Source organism: Megascapheus bottae, chromosome 23 (genome assembly GCF_031878675.1).
Source record: "Megascapheus bottae isolate mThoBot1 chromosome 23, mThoBot2.hap1, whole genome shotgun sequence".
NCBI lineage: Eukaryota > Metazoa > Chordata > Mammalia > Rodentia > Geomyidae > Megascapheus > Megascapheus bottae.
In genome coordinates, this window is record NC_143531.1 from 2,673,066 (window position 1) to 2,693,288 (window position 20,223).

General features: G+C 41.2%; 1 protein-coding gene across 1 annotated transcript; it reads left to right on the forward strand.

The window, feature by feature from the left end:
• The first annotated feature begins 370 nt into the window (after positions 1-370).
• Nudt6 (nudix hydrolase 6) lies at positions 371-20,199 on the forward strand. Its single transcript, XM_090356617.1, has 5 exons — positions 371-615; positions 3,235-3,438; positions 5,125-5,180; positions 16,047-16,101; positions 19,781-20,199. The coding sequence occupies exons 1-5, from the start codon at positions 399-401 to the stop codon at positions 20,176-20,178; spliced, it is 930 nt and encodes a 309-aa protein (XP_090212743.1). The 5' UTR covers positions 371-398; the 3' UTR covers positions 20,179-20,199.
• The last annotated feature ends 24 nt before the right edge of the window (positions 20,200-20,223 follow it).

Genomic DNA, 20,223 nt, shown 5'->3' on the forward strand with positions numbered 1-20,223 from the left:
TTCTAGTGAACATTCCCTGGAAGATGGTCCCTGCCGCGTGTCTAAACCACCGTCAGCTGCTTTAAACTAGTGAACTAAGTTAACTGGAGGGGGGAGAGCGGGAAAGGCAGTGAACTGATCCTGCCAGCTTTGCAAACAGACCGTGTGGCGGCGCTCCTTGTAGGTTTACCGTTACCCAACTCCCGCGCGAGGGTGTTGGGGGCGTGGCTCGCGGCGGGAGGGGGCGGGGCTCATGGCCGAGGGGGTGGGACTTTTGTGAGGGGGCGGGGCTCGCGGCGGCAGAGCCCGGAGCCTTCCGCAGCTGGGGGCGGGACCCTCGGCGGCGACTGGGACGGAACGGGGCGGGGCTTTCCTGCGGGGGGCGGGGCTTGGGAGCGGGGCGCCCAGGGTCTTCCGAGATGAGGCTGCTGTTTTGCGGGGTCTCGTGGCGCTCCGCGCTGGCCCGCGCCTGTCGAGCTCCCCTCCAGGTCGGGCGTCGCGAGGACTCGTGCTATCCCGGCAGCTGCGGCGAGCTGCGGGGCGAGCCGGATATTTTCGGGGGCATCTCGGTGCACCTGACGCAGCTCGGCGCGCTGGGCCACCTGGACGCGGCCGCCTTTCAGGCGACCTTACAGGGCAAGTGCGCCTGCGCGGGGCCTGGGCTGGGCGGGCGGCGCTCACGCACTCAGCACCCCTATCCCTGCGGCGTGGGCTTCGGGGGCTGGGCGGCCGTGGGGTGACCGGCGCGCTGTCCAGCGTGTGGCTGGAGGGGTGTGAGCGCCTGGTGCGCCCGGGGCGACGCCCGCGAGACCGGAGGCCCCGAGTCCTAGGTGCTCCAGGCCTGGGGCTAGGGCTCGGGGCGGGGCGCGGTGTCCTCATCACCGTTTGGCGGTGAATCGTGGGGCGCCGCCTCTCTGGGGCTTTCCTGCCTGCGCCGGCTTCCTCAGATGAGCAGCTACCTGCTTTCAGGGGAACTGGTCGTCGTGTTGTCGTGTACTGGCATTTTCCAAGCCTTAGTTCCGTCGGGCAGTTTGCTGACAGCAGAAGGATCTTAGATTCACTGAACCAGAAGGGCTCTGCATGCTCACAGCAGTAGGAACTGGGAGCTCATGAACGGGAGATGGCTGCTGGTTGTAGAACGGTCCAGCTTTCTTGACGTTGGAAATCGCCCCCGTGACTCTGCGCCTTGAGCCCACTTGGACTTGGAAGGCCCTTGTTTCCTGGGAGAAGTGCTCGATTTGGTGGAGGAAGCCTGCTTTTCACAGGGCTTCTGAGAGGATGTTTAGAATCTGAAGGCACAGTAGGGAAACCCAGCCCTGAGCAGTATGTCAAGTCAGCACCTCCAAGTAAGGAGCTACTCTTAGTTCATTGTTTAAACATTACCCCCAAAGCAAATTACTCCGTTTTTTCTCCTATTAGTAGATGCTGAAAAAAACCCACCTAGACTTACTATAGCAATATATAAATCAAATAAATTTACCTTCTGTGTACTATGTATGTGGGCAAGACAAATATTCATTGTTACATAGCACTTGCCAGAAACCAGGTGGGTAAAGCACAATCCCATGATCTACTCTGGTGTTGGAAACACCCTCAGTGGTCTAGGGCCAAGTTTTGTCACCTACTTTGCATAAACAAATAGTCACTGGAAATTCTCACTGCTTTCCTGGATCTGTATGGTCAAAGATAACTTACCTGAAAATAATTTGTACATTTTGCTATTCCTTATACTTTGTAACTAGATCATTCTGTAGCACTTAGTAAATGCTAAACATTCTCTTCAAAACCCAGCAAATACTAATTCAGTTAATATTCAGAAGCCAGGTGAGATAAATATATAGCCTCAACAGTTAATACATTTTATTTAGTTATGGGGTAGTAAGGTCAAACTAAACTGGCCCTACTTGGAGAGAAACTAAGAAGTTATAAATTCCTGTTAATGATAATAAGCATAGTTTTTAAGTATATAATAGAAAGCATTTTATCAATGATATGAGAAAGATTTTTGTTAAAGATCTGGTATATCAGCTAAACTTCAATGGATGAGTGTAAGCTGTCTTGGAGAAAAGACAAAAGAAAATAAAAAGGAACTCAAATTGAACCTAAGCCAAGCCATTGTTCAGCCGGGAAATCCTAGCTACTTGGTGTAGGGAACATTCTCCCCTGAATTCTTAGCAGTATGTGACTGCTTAGTTCCTTGCCCTAAAGGCAACATTTTGTAATTAGGTCACTAAGCAACACTTGCCTGCTTGTGTTGATATGCAAACATCCTAGCATCAGACCTCCTACCCAGAGCAGTACCCCAACCCCCTCTTGCCCCTCCTGAAGAGGCATATAAACCTGTGTGAAAAATAAAATTCGCAGCTTGATCAGGACGCTTGTCTTGCTGCCTTCTTCGTGTCTCCTGTCCCTCTCATTTCTCCCTCTAGGTTCTTGGCCCTAGTTGACATCCGCTAGACGGACGGGACAACTTGGGAGATAGAGATGGGTAGGTTGCTGTGTGAGGCCAGCCTGGACAATGGCTGGGGTTGTAACACAACCCTTTTTCCTAGCTATGGGACTAGTACAATGGCTGGGCACAGCGGCATTCCCTGAGGCACAGGGAAGCACAAGTAGGAGAGTCTGAGCCAGTCCTGAGTATCCACCAAGTACCACATGCTGTTCTTAGGAGGTATGTATATAAAGACCGGCATTGTGATAACTTCTCAGATAGGCATCAATGACCCATGCATATAATGCTGAGAGCTGAAGATTTCGATTCAAAGCCAGCTAAGGCAGGAAAGTCTGTAAGACTCCTATTTCCAATTAACAACCAAGATATCAGAAATGCAACTGGGTTCAGAGATAGAGCACTTAGTCTTGAGAAGAAAAACATAAGAGACAGGCATCCAGGCCCTGGATTCACACCTCAGTACTTTTCTTAAGAAAAGAAACAAAGCTGGCCGGGAGTTTGGCCTAGTGGTAGAGTGCTTGCCTAGCATGCAGGAAGACCCTGGTTCGATTCCTCGACACCACATACTTAGAAAAAGCCAGAAGTGGTGCTAAGGCTCAAGTGGTAGAGCTCTAGCCTTGAGAAAAATCCGAGGACAGTGCTCAGGCCCTGAGCTTAAGCCCAGGACTGGCAAAAAAAAAAAAAAAAAAAAAAAAAAAAAAAAAGCTTCTCAAATCTGAGATGGCTCTGTGGAAGGTATAACACCCTGGGTGGAGGTTTAATTTATTCATGTGATTGAAGATTCTTTTTTATGTTTATTTCAGCTGCGATACAGCAGTGGAGATCAGAAGGTCGACTAGCTGTATGGCTGCACATTCCTATCCTCCAGAGCCGATTTATTGCCCCAGCTGCCACCCTGGGATTCCGCTTCCACCATGCAGAATCAGATTCATCAACTCTGACTCTGTGGCTGCGAGAAGGGCCCAGCAGATTACCTGGCTATGCTACACATCAAGTTGGAGTTGCAGGTCAGTCCCAAACTCCAGATAAGGAGAACCATCATGGTTGGAAATTCATCCAGTTTACTTCTTCCAGCTCAGCAGACGGACTTCACTAGTGAGCTGAGTTGACAGTTTGCCTAGTGCCTCATCAGGGAGCAACACAAAGAAGAAACTGAATTCTTCGAGTTTGCTTTCTAAAGTATGTACGTGGACTTGTGTTACAGAGTTATGGGAACTTAGCAACTTAAATGGTGGCACTGAAAGCCAGGTGCTGGGAGCTCACACCTATAATCCTACTTACCTAAGAGGCTGAAATTTGAGGAGCAAAGTTCAAAGCCAGCCTGGGCAGGAAAGTCTATGAGACTCTTATCTGTAACCAACTGCCAAGAAGCTCCAAGTAGAGCTGTGGCTCAAGTGGTAGATCAAGCAAAAACTAAGAGACAGCATTCAAGCCCTAAGTTCAAGCCCAAGTACCCACACATTTCCAAAAGAAGACAGTGTGTTATAGAGCAGGCACCAGTATTTCTTGAGTGGAGGGCAGCATCTTCAAGTTCAAGGCCAGCTTCCTAGGAAGAGCTCACACAGCTGTGAGGGCCCAGGAGCTACCCAAGACCTGCTTGCAGTCCAGACTTGGCCAACAGGGGCTGTGTGAATTCTGGCATTCCTTTCTATAATCGTGGCGACCTTGACAAACACCTGAGTTAATGTACACTAAGGCCTTGGTGCAGTGCCTGACTACTGGCTAATCATGAAATGCTCCTCAGCCTTCAGTCCCTGATCTTGTTATTAATTTACTTTCATGTTGTGACCACCAGGGGTCACTGTGCTTTAGAGTTTTGTTCTTGGATTATTAGTGAATTCATTAAGGAAAAAAATCATTAAAACTTAATTTTAGGTTTGCTTGGCATTCTATCCTTTGAAAAAGACCAATTTTATTTTAGTTGCTATATTTTAATAAAATCCTTCATCAATGTTAATGATACCTAATATTCAAAGTCTGGAATTTTTATTTCAGAATCACTCTAATTACTTTCTTTTCTTTTTAACGGTGCTGATCCTAGGGCTTGAACTCAGGGCTGTGTTTTTCCCCATCCCCCCTACTAGTAGAGAGGGACTGGGGACGAAGGACCCTGACATGAGGACAGTGCCCAGGCCCTGCATTCAAGCTCTAGGACTAGCACCAAAACAAGTCCTAGGAAGCTTCATTAGTCCGTTTCCAGTACGTGGGAGCACAGATAGAAGCCTCTGTCTGCAGGAACAGGCCTTTCCCAGATACTGAATCTGCCAGTACTTTGATCTTGGACTTCTAAATTTCTAGAACTATGAGAAATGAAATCGTGTTGTTTTTAAGCCACACAATTTATAGAATTTAGTTTATAGAAGCCTTGTGAATCACAAAAAACATTAAAATTTGAACACTTAAACTGCCATAAAAATAGAGAGTAATTTATTTGCGTACTCTGAGGACTATATAATCTACACAATTAGTACATAAATACCATACAGTTGGAGTACCATTGTTACTGAGTTAAAAAACAAATGACATCTGAACAGCCACCACCTTGCTGGAGATATTTTATAGATCTTCATGGCTGATATGACCGGGGCCTTCAATCATGGACTAGATTTTGATGAACACAGGTGTTTATAGGAAGCATAAAAGTTAAGTGAGATGAACAATCTTTCAGTTGTCTTCTATCTTTCTCCCAACAGGAGCTGTATTTGATGAAAATACTAGAAAAGTCCTGGTCGTACAGGATCGAAATAAAGTAAGTTGTTTCTGCCTTATGCGTTGCTTCTCAAATCTTTCTAGAGGAAAAGAAAATATGGACATTTCTGAAGGAGTTCAGAAATTTTAAATTACGTTCTAATCAGCTATTGATCACTGACATACTTATCTAAATGAGAAAGGAGCGACAGCCCTGAGGCTGCCCAGGGACTGGAATGGTGATGGCAGTCACTGTTCCTGGCTGTAGGATAATTATGTGTATACTTTATTGGGAAGATAGCTGTCTCTGAGCCACTATTCATTCAGTCATTCACTGGGATCCTGTTCTGTTGCATATTCTGAGAGTGCAAAAATAAATAAAACAATATCCCTGGTGTTAAGAAGCTCACTGTTATTTGAACAAGCAGTCATAGAATAAATAGTAAAAATTAACGTTGCCTAAAGAAACCTGGTGCTGGTGGTTTACATCGTGTAATCCTATTAAGCAGGCTGAGATTTGAGGATAGCAGTTCAAAGCCAGCCCAGGTAGGAAAGTCCATAACTCTTATTTTCAATTAACCTACAAAAATCCAGAAGTAGAGCTGTGGCTCCAAGTGGTAGAGAACTAGCCTTGAGCAAAAAAAGCTCTACACTCAGGCCCTGAGTTCAAGCCCCATGACTGACCAAAAAAAAGAAGAAGAAGAGGAAAACCCTAAAGACTTCTTCTCAAAAGAGATCACACTTAAAACTGAGTCTAGAAAACTAAGGAGGATTTTCCAGGTTCAGGAAAAACCAAAAAGTGTAGAAAAAGGAAGAGACAATTAGAAGTGACTGCATAAAAGCAGATAGTTTGAAACAGAGCTGGCCTATGGAAGAAGCGATGGTGAGGGTTTCAGTGGAGTGAGGAATGCAGGGAGAACCAGCTTGGAGCAGATGAGAAAGAAACGCCTTCTGTATCTGTGCAAGGACTCGGCAACTGTAAGCAACAAAGGTTTTTAGAAGTTTTGTGATTAGAGATCAAAAGTTTTCATTCTCAAATTATAAGTAAAAAGGAAAGAATACATTTTGGGGGGTCAGCTTTTTTTTGCTGTTGTTGGTTTTGGTGATTTCTGGTTGGTTTGGTACGTTGTATGGATTTTGTTGTGCTGGAAATCAAACCTATGACCTTGTCCATGAGAGGTAAGCACTTTGGAAATGGTATCTAAAACGTAGTAATTTTTGAAGTTTAAGTTAAGCCAAGAGATCTCACCCAAAACTTTTTATTGCTAACAGAAATGTATAGAATATCTGATGTAGTATTGCATCTAGCTGTCTGGAAGAGATGTTGTTATTGTTGTGTGCTTTTGTGGTGCAACTGGGGCTTAAACCCAAGACCTTTTCCCTTGCCTTTTTTGGTAACACCTGGTGTTCTACCACTTGAGCCACAGCTCCACTTTTGACTTTTTGCTGGTTAATTGGAGTTAAGAATTTCACAGACTTTTCTTTCTGGGATGTCTTTAAACAGTGATCTTCAGATCTCAGCCTCCTGAGTTAGCTAGGCTTATACATGTGAGCCACCAGTACATTTGAGTGGAGCTTGAGTAGATACATTAGGTAGGAAGGACTGACCAACAGGACACATGGCTGGATGATCTCAGTAGGGCATACTTATAAGACCGCCCCACAGCTTGAAAGGCGAGTTTATGCTTAAAAGGAAGTAGTAACTACTGCTGACATGGTCTTGATTATGAGGACAAATGATAAGGGTCACATGTGAGCGAATTACTTAACAGTATTAAAATTAACATTTATCAACAATATGTAAAATGAAAAAGAAGTTGATAGGAATAAGACTGACCAGTTAGACTGGCCAGAATTCTAATCCCAATGCCACTTTGGCCTTGGAAAGTCTGAGTCTCAGAGTGCTCCTATGTAAAATCTCAATACCACTTTCTTCATAGAGAGGATATATTACCTGACTCTATGTTTGGTAAATTTTTTTCCACTAGATTCATGCCTCGTACTTGAAATGTATGAAAGTAGAAATGGAGGACAAGGAGTTTGGCCTAGTGGTAGAGTGCTTGCCTAGCATGCACAAAAACCCGGGTTCGATTCCTTGGTACCACATACATTAAAAAAAGCCGGAAGTGGTGCTGTGGCTCTTAACACTTGAGTGGTAGAGCTCTAGCTTTGAGAAAGTCCAAGGACAGTGCTCAGGCCCTGAGCTCAAGCCCAGGACTGGCAAAAAAAAAAAAAAAATAGAAATGGAAATAAAAAACAGTGCTGGGCACTGTTACCTTAAGCACTATTTTAATGATTTGCTTCCTGATTTATATCCATCTTATATTCATAGCAGTATAACATGAAAGATCTATGCATATTTTGGTAAATACGTGGTTAACAAATAACCATGTCTAATAACTGGAAATGATGCAGTCTTATTTAACTACCCATTAAACTCAGAAGTAGGCTTGTATACATAAATAGTTCCAGTTCTTATCTCAATCATGCAAGACATCTCCTTTTTGTGGGTGTTTTATTGAGTGTAAATTATGGAAGTTTACTCAAGTTTTATTGGGGCTGGAGGTGTAGTTCAGTTGTGTGTACTTAGCATACCTGGGGCCATGGGCTCAACCTCAGCACCCAAAGAAGTTTTGACCTTGAAGATTTAGTTCAGTCCTCAGCTTTACAAACAGTTAAACAAAACTTACTGTAATATCAAAAAAGATTAGGTGCTGGGGGCTCATTTCCTGTAATTATAGCTATTCAGGAGGCTACAAAATGAGGATCAAGGTTTAAAGCCAGCCCACATAGGAAAGGCTTTGAGATTCATCTCCAATTAACTCCACCAGAAAACTGGGAATAGAGCTATGGCTCTAGTGGTTAGAATACTAGCCTTGAGCAAAAAGGCTCAGGAACAGTGTCCAGGCCCTGAGTTCAAGCCTCAGGACTCGAACACACACATACACATATACCCCTATTCACAAGTATGAAGCTTTCCTTTTTATAATTGAATCCATAAAAAGCCAAGGTGTATATAAGCTGGGTGTGTATAAGGAATTGTGTCAATAATATGTCTTTATATAAATGCATAACTACAAATACAATTAGAGATACAGTTCCAAATCAAGAAATACTAGAATTTGAAGCATTTCATTTATTTCACATTTCATTTAATTTTCAATAACCATTATCGATTAAGATAGTAATCTCATATGGTAGAAATGACAAATAGATGGCTTTTGGAAATGGGCTTATAAAATAGTGATTGAAGAAAGGAAGACTTGATCCCTTTTTCAACCCTATTTTAGGCTCTTATGTTTCTGTTCAGGAAGTTTTTTCAGTGGTACTAGGGTTGTTTTGATTTTTATGGCCAGGGATATGGAACATTTCTTTATATGTATTGGCTATTTTTTTACATCTTCTGAGAAGTCTCCGTTTAGTGTCTTTGCTCCGTGTATTGTGGCAATGGTCTATAGGGGCTTAGTTTCTTGGGCTCCTACATGGTCTGGATATTGGCCCTTGTCAGATACATAGCTGGCAAAGATCTATTCTGTAGGCTTTTTGGCTTAGTAACCATATTCTACACTGTGCAGAAACTTTTTCATTTGATGCAGTCCCATTTGTCAGTTTTCTATATTTGCTTAGCCCCTGGAAAACTACTCAGAAAGTTCCTGCCTATGCCAGTAAGTTCTGATGCTTCTCCTACGCCTTCCTGTAGTAGGTTCAAGTCTTTTGGCCTTGCATTGAGGTCTTGGATCCATTGCAAATGGATATTAGTATGAGGTAACAGATGGATTTTTTAATGCAATTTCTCATCAGGTCTACTTCTTGGCTTCAGACTCCCATGTCTCCCCCAGACCTTCCCACAATACATGCCCTAACCCATGCACCACCGTACACCCCCTCCCCCACACCACTGAATGGCATTTTTACCTAACTCTGCATTCAGTCAAATAAGGGGAAATAAGGAAATGCTTCTTCCTGCGTGGGGCCTCACTTTGAAGTCATCTCTTGCCATTCTGTTGGCGGGTGGTGGATCACTTCATTCATGAAAGCACACAGCCACCTCTCACCCTCTAAGCGACAGTATTGTGACCCTGGTGACCTGCATCCCAAAGCTGTGGCACTGATGGCTGCGTTGAGAAGCTTGGGGTGCAGAAAGTTAGGCATGCTGCAGATTGGCTGCCCATGTAGGGGACCACTGAGTGGCCTGCAGCCCCAGGAAGCCTGCCCAATGCTAGAGCACCCTGGAAGGAGCTGCTCCCCCTCCCCAGCCTGCAGTTTGTAGGTGGAGCCTACAATGGAGTCCACTGGCTATGGAGGAACTGGTGAATAGAGACTAGCCGCTGACAGAAAAGTAACAGTACCAGCTCACCCAAAGCCTGCCCCCCTCAGCTCTGTGCTGAGACCTCCAGGTGGTTCTGATGTCAGGTTTTAGAACTGATGAATTTAGTCTCATGAGTCTCCTAATTAGGCCGGTTTCCAAACCTGCCAATGATTTGAGGTTTAAGACAAGGTGCTACTGCAGAGTCTAGCTGGATTCCTGGTGCCCCTTATGGCTTCTGGCTAGACAGATTCCAAGTACATAAAACAGTGATTTCTTTGTGGATTAAGTAGGAAAGGTACACTTAAGTAGGGCTTGGGTTTTTAAGTTATAAACAGCAATCCATTAAGGAGAGGAACACTAGTCAGGTGTCCTTCAGTGTTTTAGTAAAAGTCAGGAGAAACTGAATTGTGTAATTTCTATATTTTGGTATTATGTGTAATTTAAACAAAAGTGATAGCAAATAACAATAACTGACTATAAACTATAAACTACGCATTCAAAATAGTATTAATTACAGATAACAAATGGAGGTTGTTTTTTTTTTTTTACACATTCTAGCCAGCTCTCCTCCTCACTTTCCTAGGTACTAGTATGAATATAACTGGACATGATAACCTATCCAGGACTCTAGGCATTCACACACAGAGAGACTAAAGGAGGATCCTCTCAGGGGAGGAACAAAGGTGTAAATTCTCTTTAACATTTAAAATACTATTTATTGGGGCCAGGAGTTTGGCCTAGTGGTAGAGTGCTTGCCTAGCATGCACGAAGACCCGGGTTCAATTCCTCAGTACCACATACATAGAAAAAAGCCGGACATGGTGCTGAGGCTCAAGTTATAGAGCTCTAACTTTGAGAAAGTCCAACGACAGTGCTCAGGCCCAGAGCTCAAGCCCACAACTGGCAAAAAAAAAAAAAAGTTGACTCAAAAAAAATACTATTTATTAAGTACTATGGTATTGAATCCAATTCCAGGAAATGGAAACGTGTGGGAGGTTTTTGTTGTTATTATTACTGGTGGTAATGTTTTTGCTTTGGGATTGTTTTCCTTCTAGGTGAGTAAAGGGAGGGAGGAAGGGTAAATAAATATAAATATGCTATTCAACATACACTATATGGAAAATGACCTATGCAACTTGTGGACAGGAATGAGAGGAGGAAGTGCAGGAAAGTCAAGGAAGGAATGAGATTGTGCAAAATACAAAATGAACTCATTACTTCACTTATGAAATGGTAGGCCTTTATAACACATTAATAGTAACAAAAATTATGGCAAAACGCTTGCTATACGCTTGCTGGATTTTCATCCCTTTCTATATGATAAGATGCATACCAGTGGCTTGACTAACTTGAGTATTAAAGGGCAAGTCTTCATTGACTACATGAATTTCCTGTCCTGCTCTACTCTATGCCCTATTTCTAGCACTAGGTATATATCAGCAAGCAAAGCAATCTTTCTGCATTTGGAGCTTATAATTACAATGCAAATACTAAAATGAATAATAGGTAAGAATCAGTATTACTAGGAAAAATGCATTGTGGGGCCAGGAGTTTGGTCTGGTGGTAGAGTGCTTACCTCGCATGCACAAAGACCTGGGTTCAATTCCTCAGTAACATTTATATAGAAAAAAACAGAAGTGGTGCTGTGGCTCAAGTGGTTCAGCTCTAGCCTTGAGAAAACCCAACGACAGTGCCCAGGCCCTGAGTTCTAGCCCCAGGACTGGCCAAAAAAGAAAAGAGAAAAAATGCATTGCATAGGGTGAAAGAACTGTAATGCCTGTGTCACTTGCCTATAATCCTAGCTACTGGGGAGGCTGAGATTGGAAGGATCATAGTTTAAAGCTAGCCTGGACAGGAAAAGTCCATGAGATTCTTATCTCCAAGAAACTAGCAAAAAACGAAATGTGGATATGTGGGTCAAGTGGTACCAGCCTTCAGAAGAAAAACTTAGGACCAGTGTGTAGACCCTGAGTTCAATACCAAGCACTGTCAAGTTTGCCAAAATATATATGAATTTCTGTATAGCTGTGTCTTAAAAACACATTCAACTTTTATTACATGACCTAAGTGACCTAGAGACACTCAATGGTTGCTTTTGTGTCTTTAGAAACAGTGATACTACTGTAGCTAATAATGCGTATCCAAATCCAGCAAAGGGGAAGGGGGGGATTAGCATTGAAGGCTGGATGGTGAAAATAAAAGATAATCATGTTTCTGGCATTTGAACAAATCAGAATAAGGAACAAGAAAGTCACATAATAGACAAGACCCAAAGAGGGGGCCAGCAGGTCTGTGCGCTGCTGAAGGCAGCACACAGCTGAGCATCTTGGTGTTTACAAAAGCTGCTGCTGGTCAGGGCTACACAAACCTTGACCAGGGAAGGTCCTGAAGTGAAGCCTCTGCCTACAGGACGGAGGGGTCTGTGGAGTTGGGAAGAGTGAGAAAAGGGATTTTAAAAAGTCAGTCCATTTCACCTACTCTAGAAACCCTAAACTTGAGTGTATCTTCAGGACAGGCTGTAAAAGAAACAGCACTATTAAAAAGAGAGCATCTTATTTTCTCTGAAAAATAAAATACATAAGAAATGTACCCTTAGTGATTACCTCTAAATGTGTACTTCTGGGGCTAACCATGGGAGAGGATTGCAGAGCTACAGATGAGACCATCCATTGTTCACAGTCTACTACTTTCCCCTATGTACACATATAAACAAATATCACACTTACAATGAGCAAGTATATAAAATGACACCATTCTGAAATATAGAGCTACTTGTTTAAAATCATACACTTTGGTGGTTTTTAGGATGTATTAACTTTTTGTAGTATGTAAAAATAGACACAAAGAAGATAATCTCACCAAGTCAAGGCAGGAAGGGGTTATATATGTCGGCATAAACGAAGCAAGTCGCCACAGGAATATTTGGCAAGGTGTCTTCGGGAAGAGAGTGGAAAGTTCCTTTCGTAAGATTGGGGGGGAAAGGATCATGGAATTTTACGTAAGTGCAGAGATGTTTTGTCTTTATTATTTAATAGGAAAGGAAAAGATGAAAAGCATAAACCAAAAAGCTTAAAATTTTAAAACCTACCCTTAGTAATGTTTTTCCTCATGAACTAATAAATTAGACTAATGGTAAATCATTAGTTAAGTAATAAACCCTTGCTACTTAAAAGATTCTATATGAATTCATATGCAACAAGTAGATAGAAAAATGTTCAACATTAAAATAAGATTTTTTAGTCTAAAACTCATAAGCCCTGGAGAATCCGAATTGTAAAATACAAATCCTGATTGGACTGACAAGAGTGTTCCAGTTAGGTCTGAGGAAAAGGATGAAATGTAGACCAAAAAAAGCATATAGTTATAGGTTAGTGAAAAGATAAAATGATACCAGCTACCTTTTTTTTCTTCTTAAGCTGGTCCTGGAGCTTGGACTTGGCCTGGATGCTGTCTCAGCTTCTTTGTGCTTAAGGCTAGTGCTCTACCACTTCATAGCACCATTTCTCGCTTTTTCTGAGTAGTTTATTGGACATAAGAATCTCACAGACTTTTCTGCCTGGGCTATCTTTAAATCACAATCCTCAGATCTCAGCCCCCTAAGTAGCTAGGATTACAGGGTAAGCCCTCTGAGCTTTTTTTTTTTTCATTTCAAGGTAATTTAAATTTTTTAAATGAGTTAAAATCCAACTGCCAGACTTTTTTTTTTTGCCAGTCCTGGGCTTGAGCTCAGGGCCTGAGCACTGTCCTTGGATTTTCTCAAGGCAAGAGCTCTACCACTTGAGCATCAGTGGCACTTCTGGCTTTTTTCTATGTAGGTGGTACCGAGGAATCAAACCCGGGTCTTCATGCATGCTAGGCAAGCACTTTACCCCTAGGCCAAACTCCCAGCCAACTGCCAGACTTTTAATTGAGTTTATCATAGACTAGGTGCCTGAGCCCAGACATGTTGCTAATGTCCCCCCACCCCACTTTATTACCTCAAAAATGGAGAACTATAATCGGCTCTCATTGGATCACTGAAGCTAAATGTGCACAAGCCTTAGAAAAACATTTAGCTGGGGCCGGGAGTTTGGCCTAGTGGTTAAAGTGCTTGCCTAGCATGCATGAAGACCCGGGTTCGATTCCTCGGTACCACATACATAGAAAAAAGCCAGAAGTGGTGCTGAGGCTCAAGTGGTAGAGCTCTAGCCTTGAGAAAGTCCAAGGACAGTGCTCAGGCCCTGAGCTCAAGCCCAGGACTGGCAAAAAAAAAAAAAAAAAGAAAAGAAAAACATTTAGCTGTGCAGGAACAAGGTAAAGGTGTAATATATGTTGCTGCTATTTTGCTATTATTAAAATTGCCAGGCTTGAGCATGGTAGTATTTTTAATATAAAGGAAAAAGGTCAAGATGCATTTTACTTAGAAACTGATTTGCTGATGAAGTGAAACTCTTTTGTACAACTACTTAAACATGGAAGGTGAAGGTGGGAGAGAAGAAAAGGAAGGAAGGAAGGAAGGAAGAAAGGGAAGGAAGGAATACAGGCAGGCAGGCAGGCAGACAGGCAGGCAGGCAAAATATTAATTGGGTTTTCAAGCCACATAACTCCTGCCTCTTCACTTAGAATTGAGGTTCAGGCTCTTTGGGGGAAAAATTTAAATTAGCTAAACATGAGTAGTACTAGCAAACGTTACAAACTACCAGACTATTTTCTAGCCTAAGAATATATTTAATATTTCCATGTTAAAGTGTTAATTTTTGAAGTAGTCAAAGTCAAATTTGTATCCGTTTTTCTAATATTCTACTTCCTATTTTCCACTTTCTAATAATTTCATGCTTCTAGCAATAATTTTCCTCAGTTCTAGATTAAGGTTTTAAATGCTGACTTCTACTGAATTCAGAAAGTATCTGTCCTAATATAATGGCCAATAACCCTGAAATAACCTGCAAGACTTGTTTTCGTAACTATTTCAACTGGAACCCCAAAATTGATGAGACAGATTTATACATTTATAAATAAAGCATAATACACTTTATAAATGAACATCAAGCCTGAGCCAGACATGGAGTAGAAAGCCTAAATTCTATACCCAGTAGTCACCATTCTGTACAGACTCTGGGCTTCACGCCCGGGCTCTCCAATTGAGGGAAGTGACACATGCTCTAAGAAGCACTCACCCAGGAGCTATGTGGGCCAGGACTCAAGAGTGAAAGGTCCATGTTTGTTTTATGAATGGCTAAAGACAAAATGCCCTTTTGTGTTGTAATTTCTGTCATTCCTTAGTTTTTAATCATGCTTTTGGACAGATATAGAAGAATTCTAAAAGAAGAAAGATAATCATGTTAAGCCATAAAACATTGTGTGTGTGTGGTGTGTGTGTGTACCCACGCACATATGATAGTCCTGGGGCTTGAACTCAAGGCCTAGATACTGTTCCTGAGCTTTTTTTCTTTTTCTGAAGACAACACTCAACCACTTGAGCCACACTTCTGGCTTTTTTTTTTTTTTTCCTTTTTCATAGCTAATTGGAGATAAGAATCCCACATAATTTCCTGCCATGACTAATTTCAAACCACAATCCTCAAAACAGCTCCTAGTAGCTAAGATTAAAGGCTTGAGCCATCTGTGCCCAGCTTTTATAACTATGTTTTATCTATTTCTGTTTACCTTTAATTCAAATCTGATCTAATTTTGTTTTTCTGTTTGTTTCTCACTGATGGAAAGCCTTTTCTACCCGCTTCTCCCTACCAGAAGAGAAAATACAAAGAAATGATAGACCAAAAAAATTACATTAATCCATTTTATTCACACTACCCATGAGAAGCAAGACATAAAATCATTAACAATAAATGTTAATAGTAATACATCTGATTAGAAACACAATACAGTAAAAATATATGTGAAAATTAATTATAGCATACTTTAGTGATTAAATTTAGTCTGTATTTCCTACTCATTTATAGCAGCATCTGTAAGATTCTATTTGTTCATAGTTAACTAGCAGCATTTTTTAAATTACACAAACGCAGTAGATATTTCCCACCAAAGTTTTATTCATACAAATTTGATCATATTAACCAATTGACCATACTTCTATTTCCTGAAGAAAAAGGTGGGAAAGTTTTTATCAGTTACCAGTTTCTTCGATGAAAAAATTGTAATTACCAAAAAATAATTTTTATTTTTTGTGCTGATATGGAAACTTGAACTCAAGGTCTGGGCACTGTCCCTGAACTTTTTCACTCAAGGCTGGTGCTCTGCCACTAACTGCAGCTCCACTTCTGGCTTTTTGGTGGTTAACTGGAGATGATCCCAGGCTCTCCTGCCTGGATTGACTTCAGCTCATGATCCTCAGATCTTAGCTTCCCCAGTAGTTAATAATTAAGGCAAGAGCAACCAGTTCCTGGCTTTAAAAAAGAAATACATATTTTTTGGTCAGAGACCATGATTCTAACTTGATCTGATACCTTTTGCTCATTGGCTGATGCTCTACCTGTTGAGTATTGCCTCCATTCCCCTCCCCCCAAATAAATCAGTCATCTCAACCAGTTAAGGGTGGATTTGTAGAATATGCACGTGGGCATGTGTATATGCCCCCCAAAAAATGTGTAAACCTTATTTTCTGATTTTACACTGCAGTTAAAAAACACATGGAAGTTTCCAGGAGGCTTGTCAAACCCTGGAGAAGATATTGGTATGTATCTCCTATTTTTTTAATAGGTATGGAAATATTGAGAAAATGTATGTGCATTTAAACTTGTTGATTTGTTTAAACCAAGTCAGAAAGTTTCAGACAGATGACTTCAAGGCCAATATAAAATTAGCAAAATTTCTATTACAACTTGTTTCATTAGTCTAAGTAATGGCATTAGGAACAATACCTATCCTTTCCCTTAGGTGTAGACTGCTCATCTGTGAGAAACAGAAGAGCTTTGGCTATTCATCATTGTTTATTTTTAATATGATGAAAGCTGTTGTAATGAAACAATAAGAAAACACAAGCTCTTGGAATTCATTTTCCTACAGAGAAATGAATAATAAAGCTAATTAGAGTCACAGTGATTCAGTTCTTTATGAAAACTAAGAAAATACTAAGGAAATGATAGTTGAGAAATAGCCTGCTAAAACAACTCACTGAATTCCTCTCTAAGACTGGGAAATCAGATATAAGCTAAATATTCTTCATGTCGCTGGATTTGCACAGACAAAAAAATAGAATTTTCTTTAAACTATTGTATCAAATTCAGTGTCATCCTAATTCAATTATCTATAGATACCAATATTATTACTATTATCAGGATTTTTTTTTTCATGCCAGTACTAGGGCTTGCACCCTCCTGCTCTTGCTAGGCTTTTTGCTCACAAGGCACTACCCCTTGAGGCACACCTCCAAACTGAAGTGGGTTGTTCTGGCTGGTGAATTAGAGACATTGGTTAGGTAGCTGAATTTTTCGACCTGGGCTGGCTTCAAACCATGATCCTCAGACCTTAGCCTCTTGAGCAGCTAGGATTACAGGCATGAGCCACCAGTGCCCAGCGCAGGATCTTTAATGTTTCTATCCCCAATTCTCCTCAGCCAACAATTATATCAAAACAGTCTCCTAAATGTGTTTTACTGAAAATTGTGTATGTTCTTGAAACCTTATTTTTAAAATATTACATAGATATACATATTATATAGCCAACTCATAACAATTTGAATAAATTGATTACATACACACATACATATATATTTGATTATATATAAATAAATACACACATGTATATAACACAAATCATGGGTTTAGGTACATATTGACCCTTTGTGTACATTCTGGTAGATACTCTGCAGACTAGATCATATTTTCTTTAAGAAATGGAATGGTGATGAATGTCTGCAATCCCAGTCACAGCGCTCGGAGGTTGAGTCCAGAGGATCATGGGTTTAAAGCCAGACTGGGCTATCAAATCAAGACTTTGTCTCAAAAAAAAAAAAAAAAGATGCCAGAGCTGCAAGTGAGAGCCTGTGAACTCTATTAACTTTGCATTCATGGTCAATAAGCTTGGGTAGCTTCCCCATCTGAGCCATGCCTTCATGAATGAGCAAATTGTTTTTGCACTTGTCTGGAACCTCTGAATTTCAATAAAGAAATGATACCTCCAAGCTAATGGAAGTGAAAGTGTAAGTTACCTCCAGCATCTTTAAGCCCAGCTAATTTTTAAAAAAATAAACTCCTTTTCTGAAGTATTTGTGCTTTTTAAAACATCCCACCTATCCAGAAATCATATCTGTTTTCCTCAACCCAGGAGAACCCTTAAGAAAACAAGCAATAACTGAGATCACCATACTTCCTCCTTGTCCCCATACATCCTGGGTGGAATATGTTAGTTTGCCTCAGAGTTCATAAAACCCTGAAAGTAGCTAGAGATGTTAACCCTGGAAAATTAGAATGCCCTCATATTGAGGGTATTTCTGTTTAATGACACAGTATAGAATAATATTTTTTGTTGTAGTGCCAAACTTGGGCTTGCTAGGCAGCACCCCATTGCTGAGCTGTGCTGCCAGCCCTGTTCCTCACTGGCAATTTTTGAGCTAAGGTCTTGATTGCCACTCAGGTGTGCAACAGTCCCCCTGATTTAGGCTTCCCATCTCTGATGAGTTGTAGGCATGCACAACCATATCCAGCTTTTCCTGTCTTGGCAGAAATTTCACAGACTTCCTTTTTTCAGCTGGGGTTAACCTGGAACCTCAGTCCACCCCCATGTCAGCTCCCCAGGGAGCTAGGATTACAAGTGTGAATTCGTGGCACACAGGCAAAATAATAGGCATTGTTAATGATGAAGCCACACCATGCAAAATTATGTGTTGCTTATGTTCTTCAAACCCTGTATGTGAGAAAGCATGTAACATACTTGGGGAACACTACATCCACAGACAGTTAAACATTTATACTGGGTTTTTATTACGTCCCAATAATTAAGTAGTTAACTAGAAAACTTGTTGCTTGGAATCTTCAATATTACATAAATGAAATGCTTATTACTAAAAGTGTTTTGTAAAAGAGCATCATATATAAATTAGAATGCCAGACTTGAGTATAAAAGAATCTCTGTGAGGTTTTAATAGACAAATTGCCTTCCTATTGAATCTCATTTCACTGATGAAAATAATCTCTGCAGCAGCCATATTCTACAGTTTTTCCTGTTTTACCCTAATCCTAGTATTAAATATTACAAAATAGAAATAGGAAAATAATGAAGTTTATATTTGCTATAATTAAGTCAATATGACATATTTAAACATATATCTCTTGTGGTTTGTTTTTGGTGCCAGTCCTAGGGCTTGAACTCTGGGGCCTGGGCCCTGTCCCTGAGCTTTTTAGCTCAAAGTTGGAACTAGGCTGGCTGTGAACCATGATCCTCAGATCTCAGTCTCCTGATTAGTTGGGATTACATGCCTGAGCCACTGGTACCCAGCATAAACAGTCTACACAAGTAAATGGTACTTCGGTTTAGGTTACAGTCTGTTAAAATAAAGACACAAATTGAAATTCACGTTGAAATCCTTGAAGAGATATCCATTCTGTGGTAGAAAGGGCTTCTACCACAGCTCTTTGTCAGCACTTTCCATTTTCTATCTAGTCACTGCTGTGCTGATTCAAGTTAAGCTGATCAAAAGTACCAGACGTGCTGACTTCCAGTCACCTGTCCAGGTGACTGCTGAGCTACTAGCCCGTCCTGTGTATCCATGATGTACAGTCAGCCTGTGCTCATGAGCTAATGCCAGCTTCTGATTAGTGGTACTGAGCTGACCGGGATCCATGTGGTTACTTTTCAGAGCATTTAAGGAACAAAAGTGCACATTTGAATAAGCATAGGAAGACTATATAAACTTTTAAGAACCATAATCAATGTAATTAATAACGAACATGTAGACCAGAATACAATTATTTTCCTAAGTTTTTACTTAACCTAGATTTCTTCCTTTATGCTTTCATTTTTTACCAACACCCCTTTTTCTGGTGCTTGGGGTTGATGGCTATTTAGGGACAAGGTAATAATGAAGAAATATGTCCCAACATTAACTACAGCATTGCACATGCTTTTCAAGGCCTTGCAACCTGTTTTACCTTTTTGGGAAATATAGAGTAGGAAGAGGTTAAAAAGCTGTGACCCCTAAAATACACAAATGGCTACGCTTCCAAGGAGCAAAGAAATGTTCAGTATTTGAAAAGTGCCTTAAATGTAGAGCAGTGAAAAAAGAAAAAGAAAATTTCTATATTCAGAACGACCCAAGAGTTTGTATTGCTTTTGAACTTTTAGATCCTCATTGAAGATCTTTGATGAAGTTTCTGAAAATGTGATCCTTATCTGTTTATCCCTCTGGTATGTAGGGGACACAGCAGTCCGAGAAGTGTTTGAAGAGACGGGGATAAAATCAGAATTCAGATCCCTCCTGAGTATTCGACAGCAGCACAGGAGTCCAGGAGCTTTCGGGAAGTCAGATATGTATATCATCTGCCGCCTTACCCCAAACTCATTCGTCATAGACTTCTGCCATCACGAATGCCTAAGGTGTGAGTGGATGGATCTCAGTGCCCTGGCCAAAACTGAAAATACCACTCTTATTACCCGCAGAGTTGCCAGGCTACTGCTCTATGGGTACAGAGAGGGGTTTGACAAGATTGATCTCACCATGGAAGAACTGCCGGCAGTGTACCCGGGCCTGTTTTATAAACTCTATCACAAACACCTGCCAGACAATTACAAAACTATGACTGGAGTAGATTGAATTCATATTTGCATGTTCTAAAAAATGTTTACGGTCACACAGATT

Bases quoted from the DNA above. Each gene is read 5' to 3' on its own strand.
- Nudt6 (XM_090356617.1), top strand. From the start codon at position 399: ATGAGGCTGCTGTTTTGCGGGGTCTCGTGGCGCTCCGCGCTGGCCCGC. The intron at 616-3,234 runs GCAAGTGCGCCT...TGTTTATTTCAG, and splicing joins CTTTCAGGCGACCTTACAGG to CTGCGATACAGCAGTGGAGA. The intron at 5,181-16,046 runs GTAAGTTGTTTC...TTTACACTGCAG, and splicing joins TCGTACAGGATCGAAATAAA to TTAAAAAACACATGGAAGTT.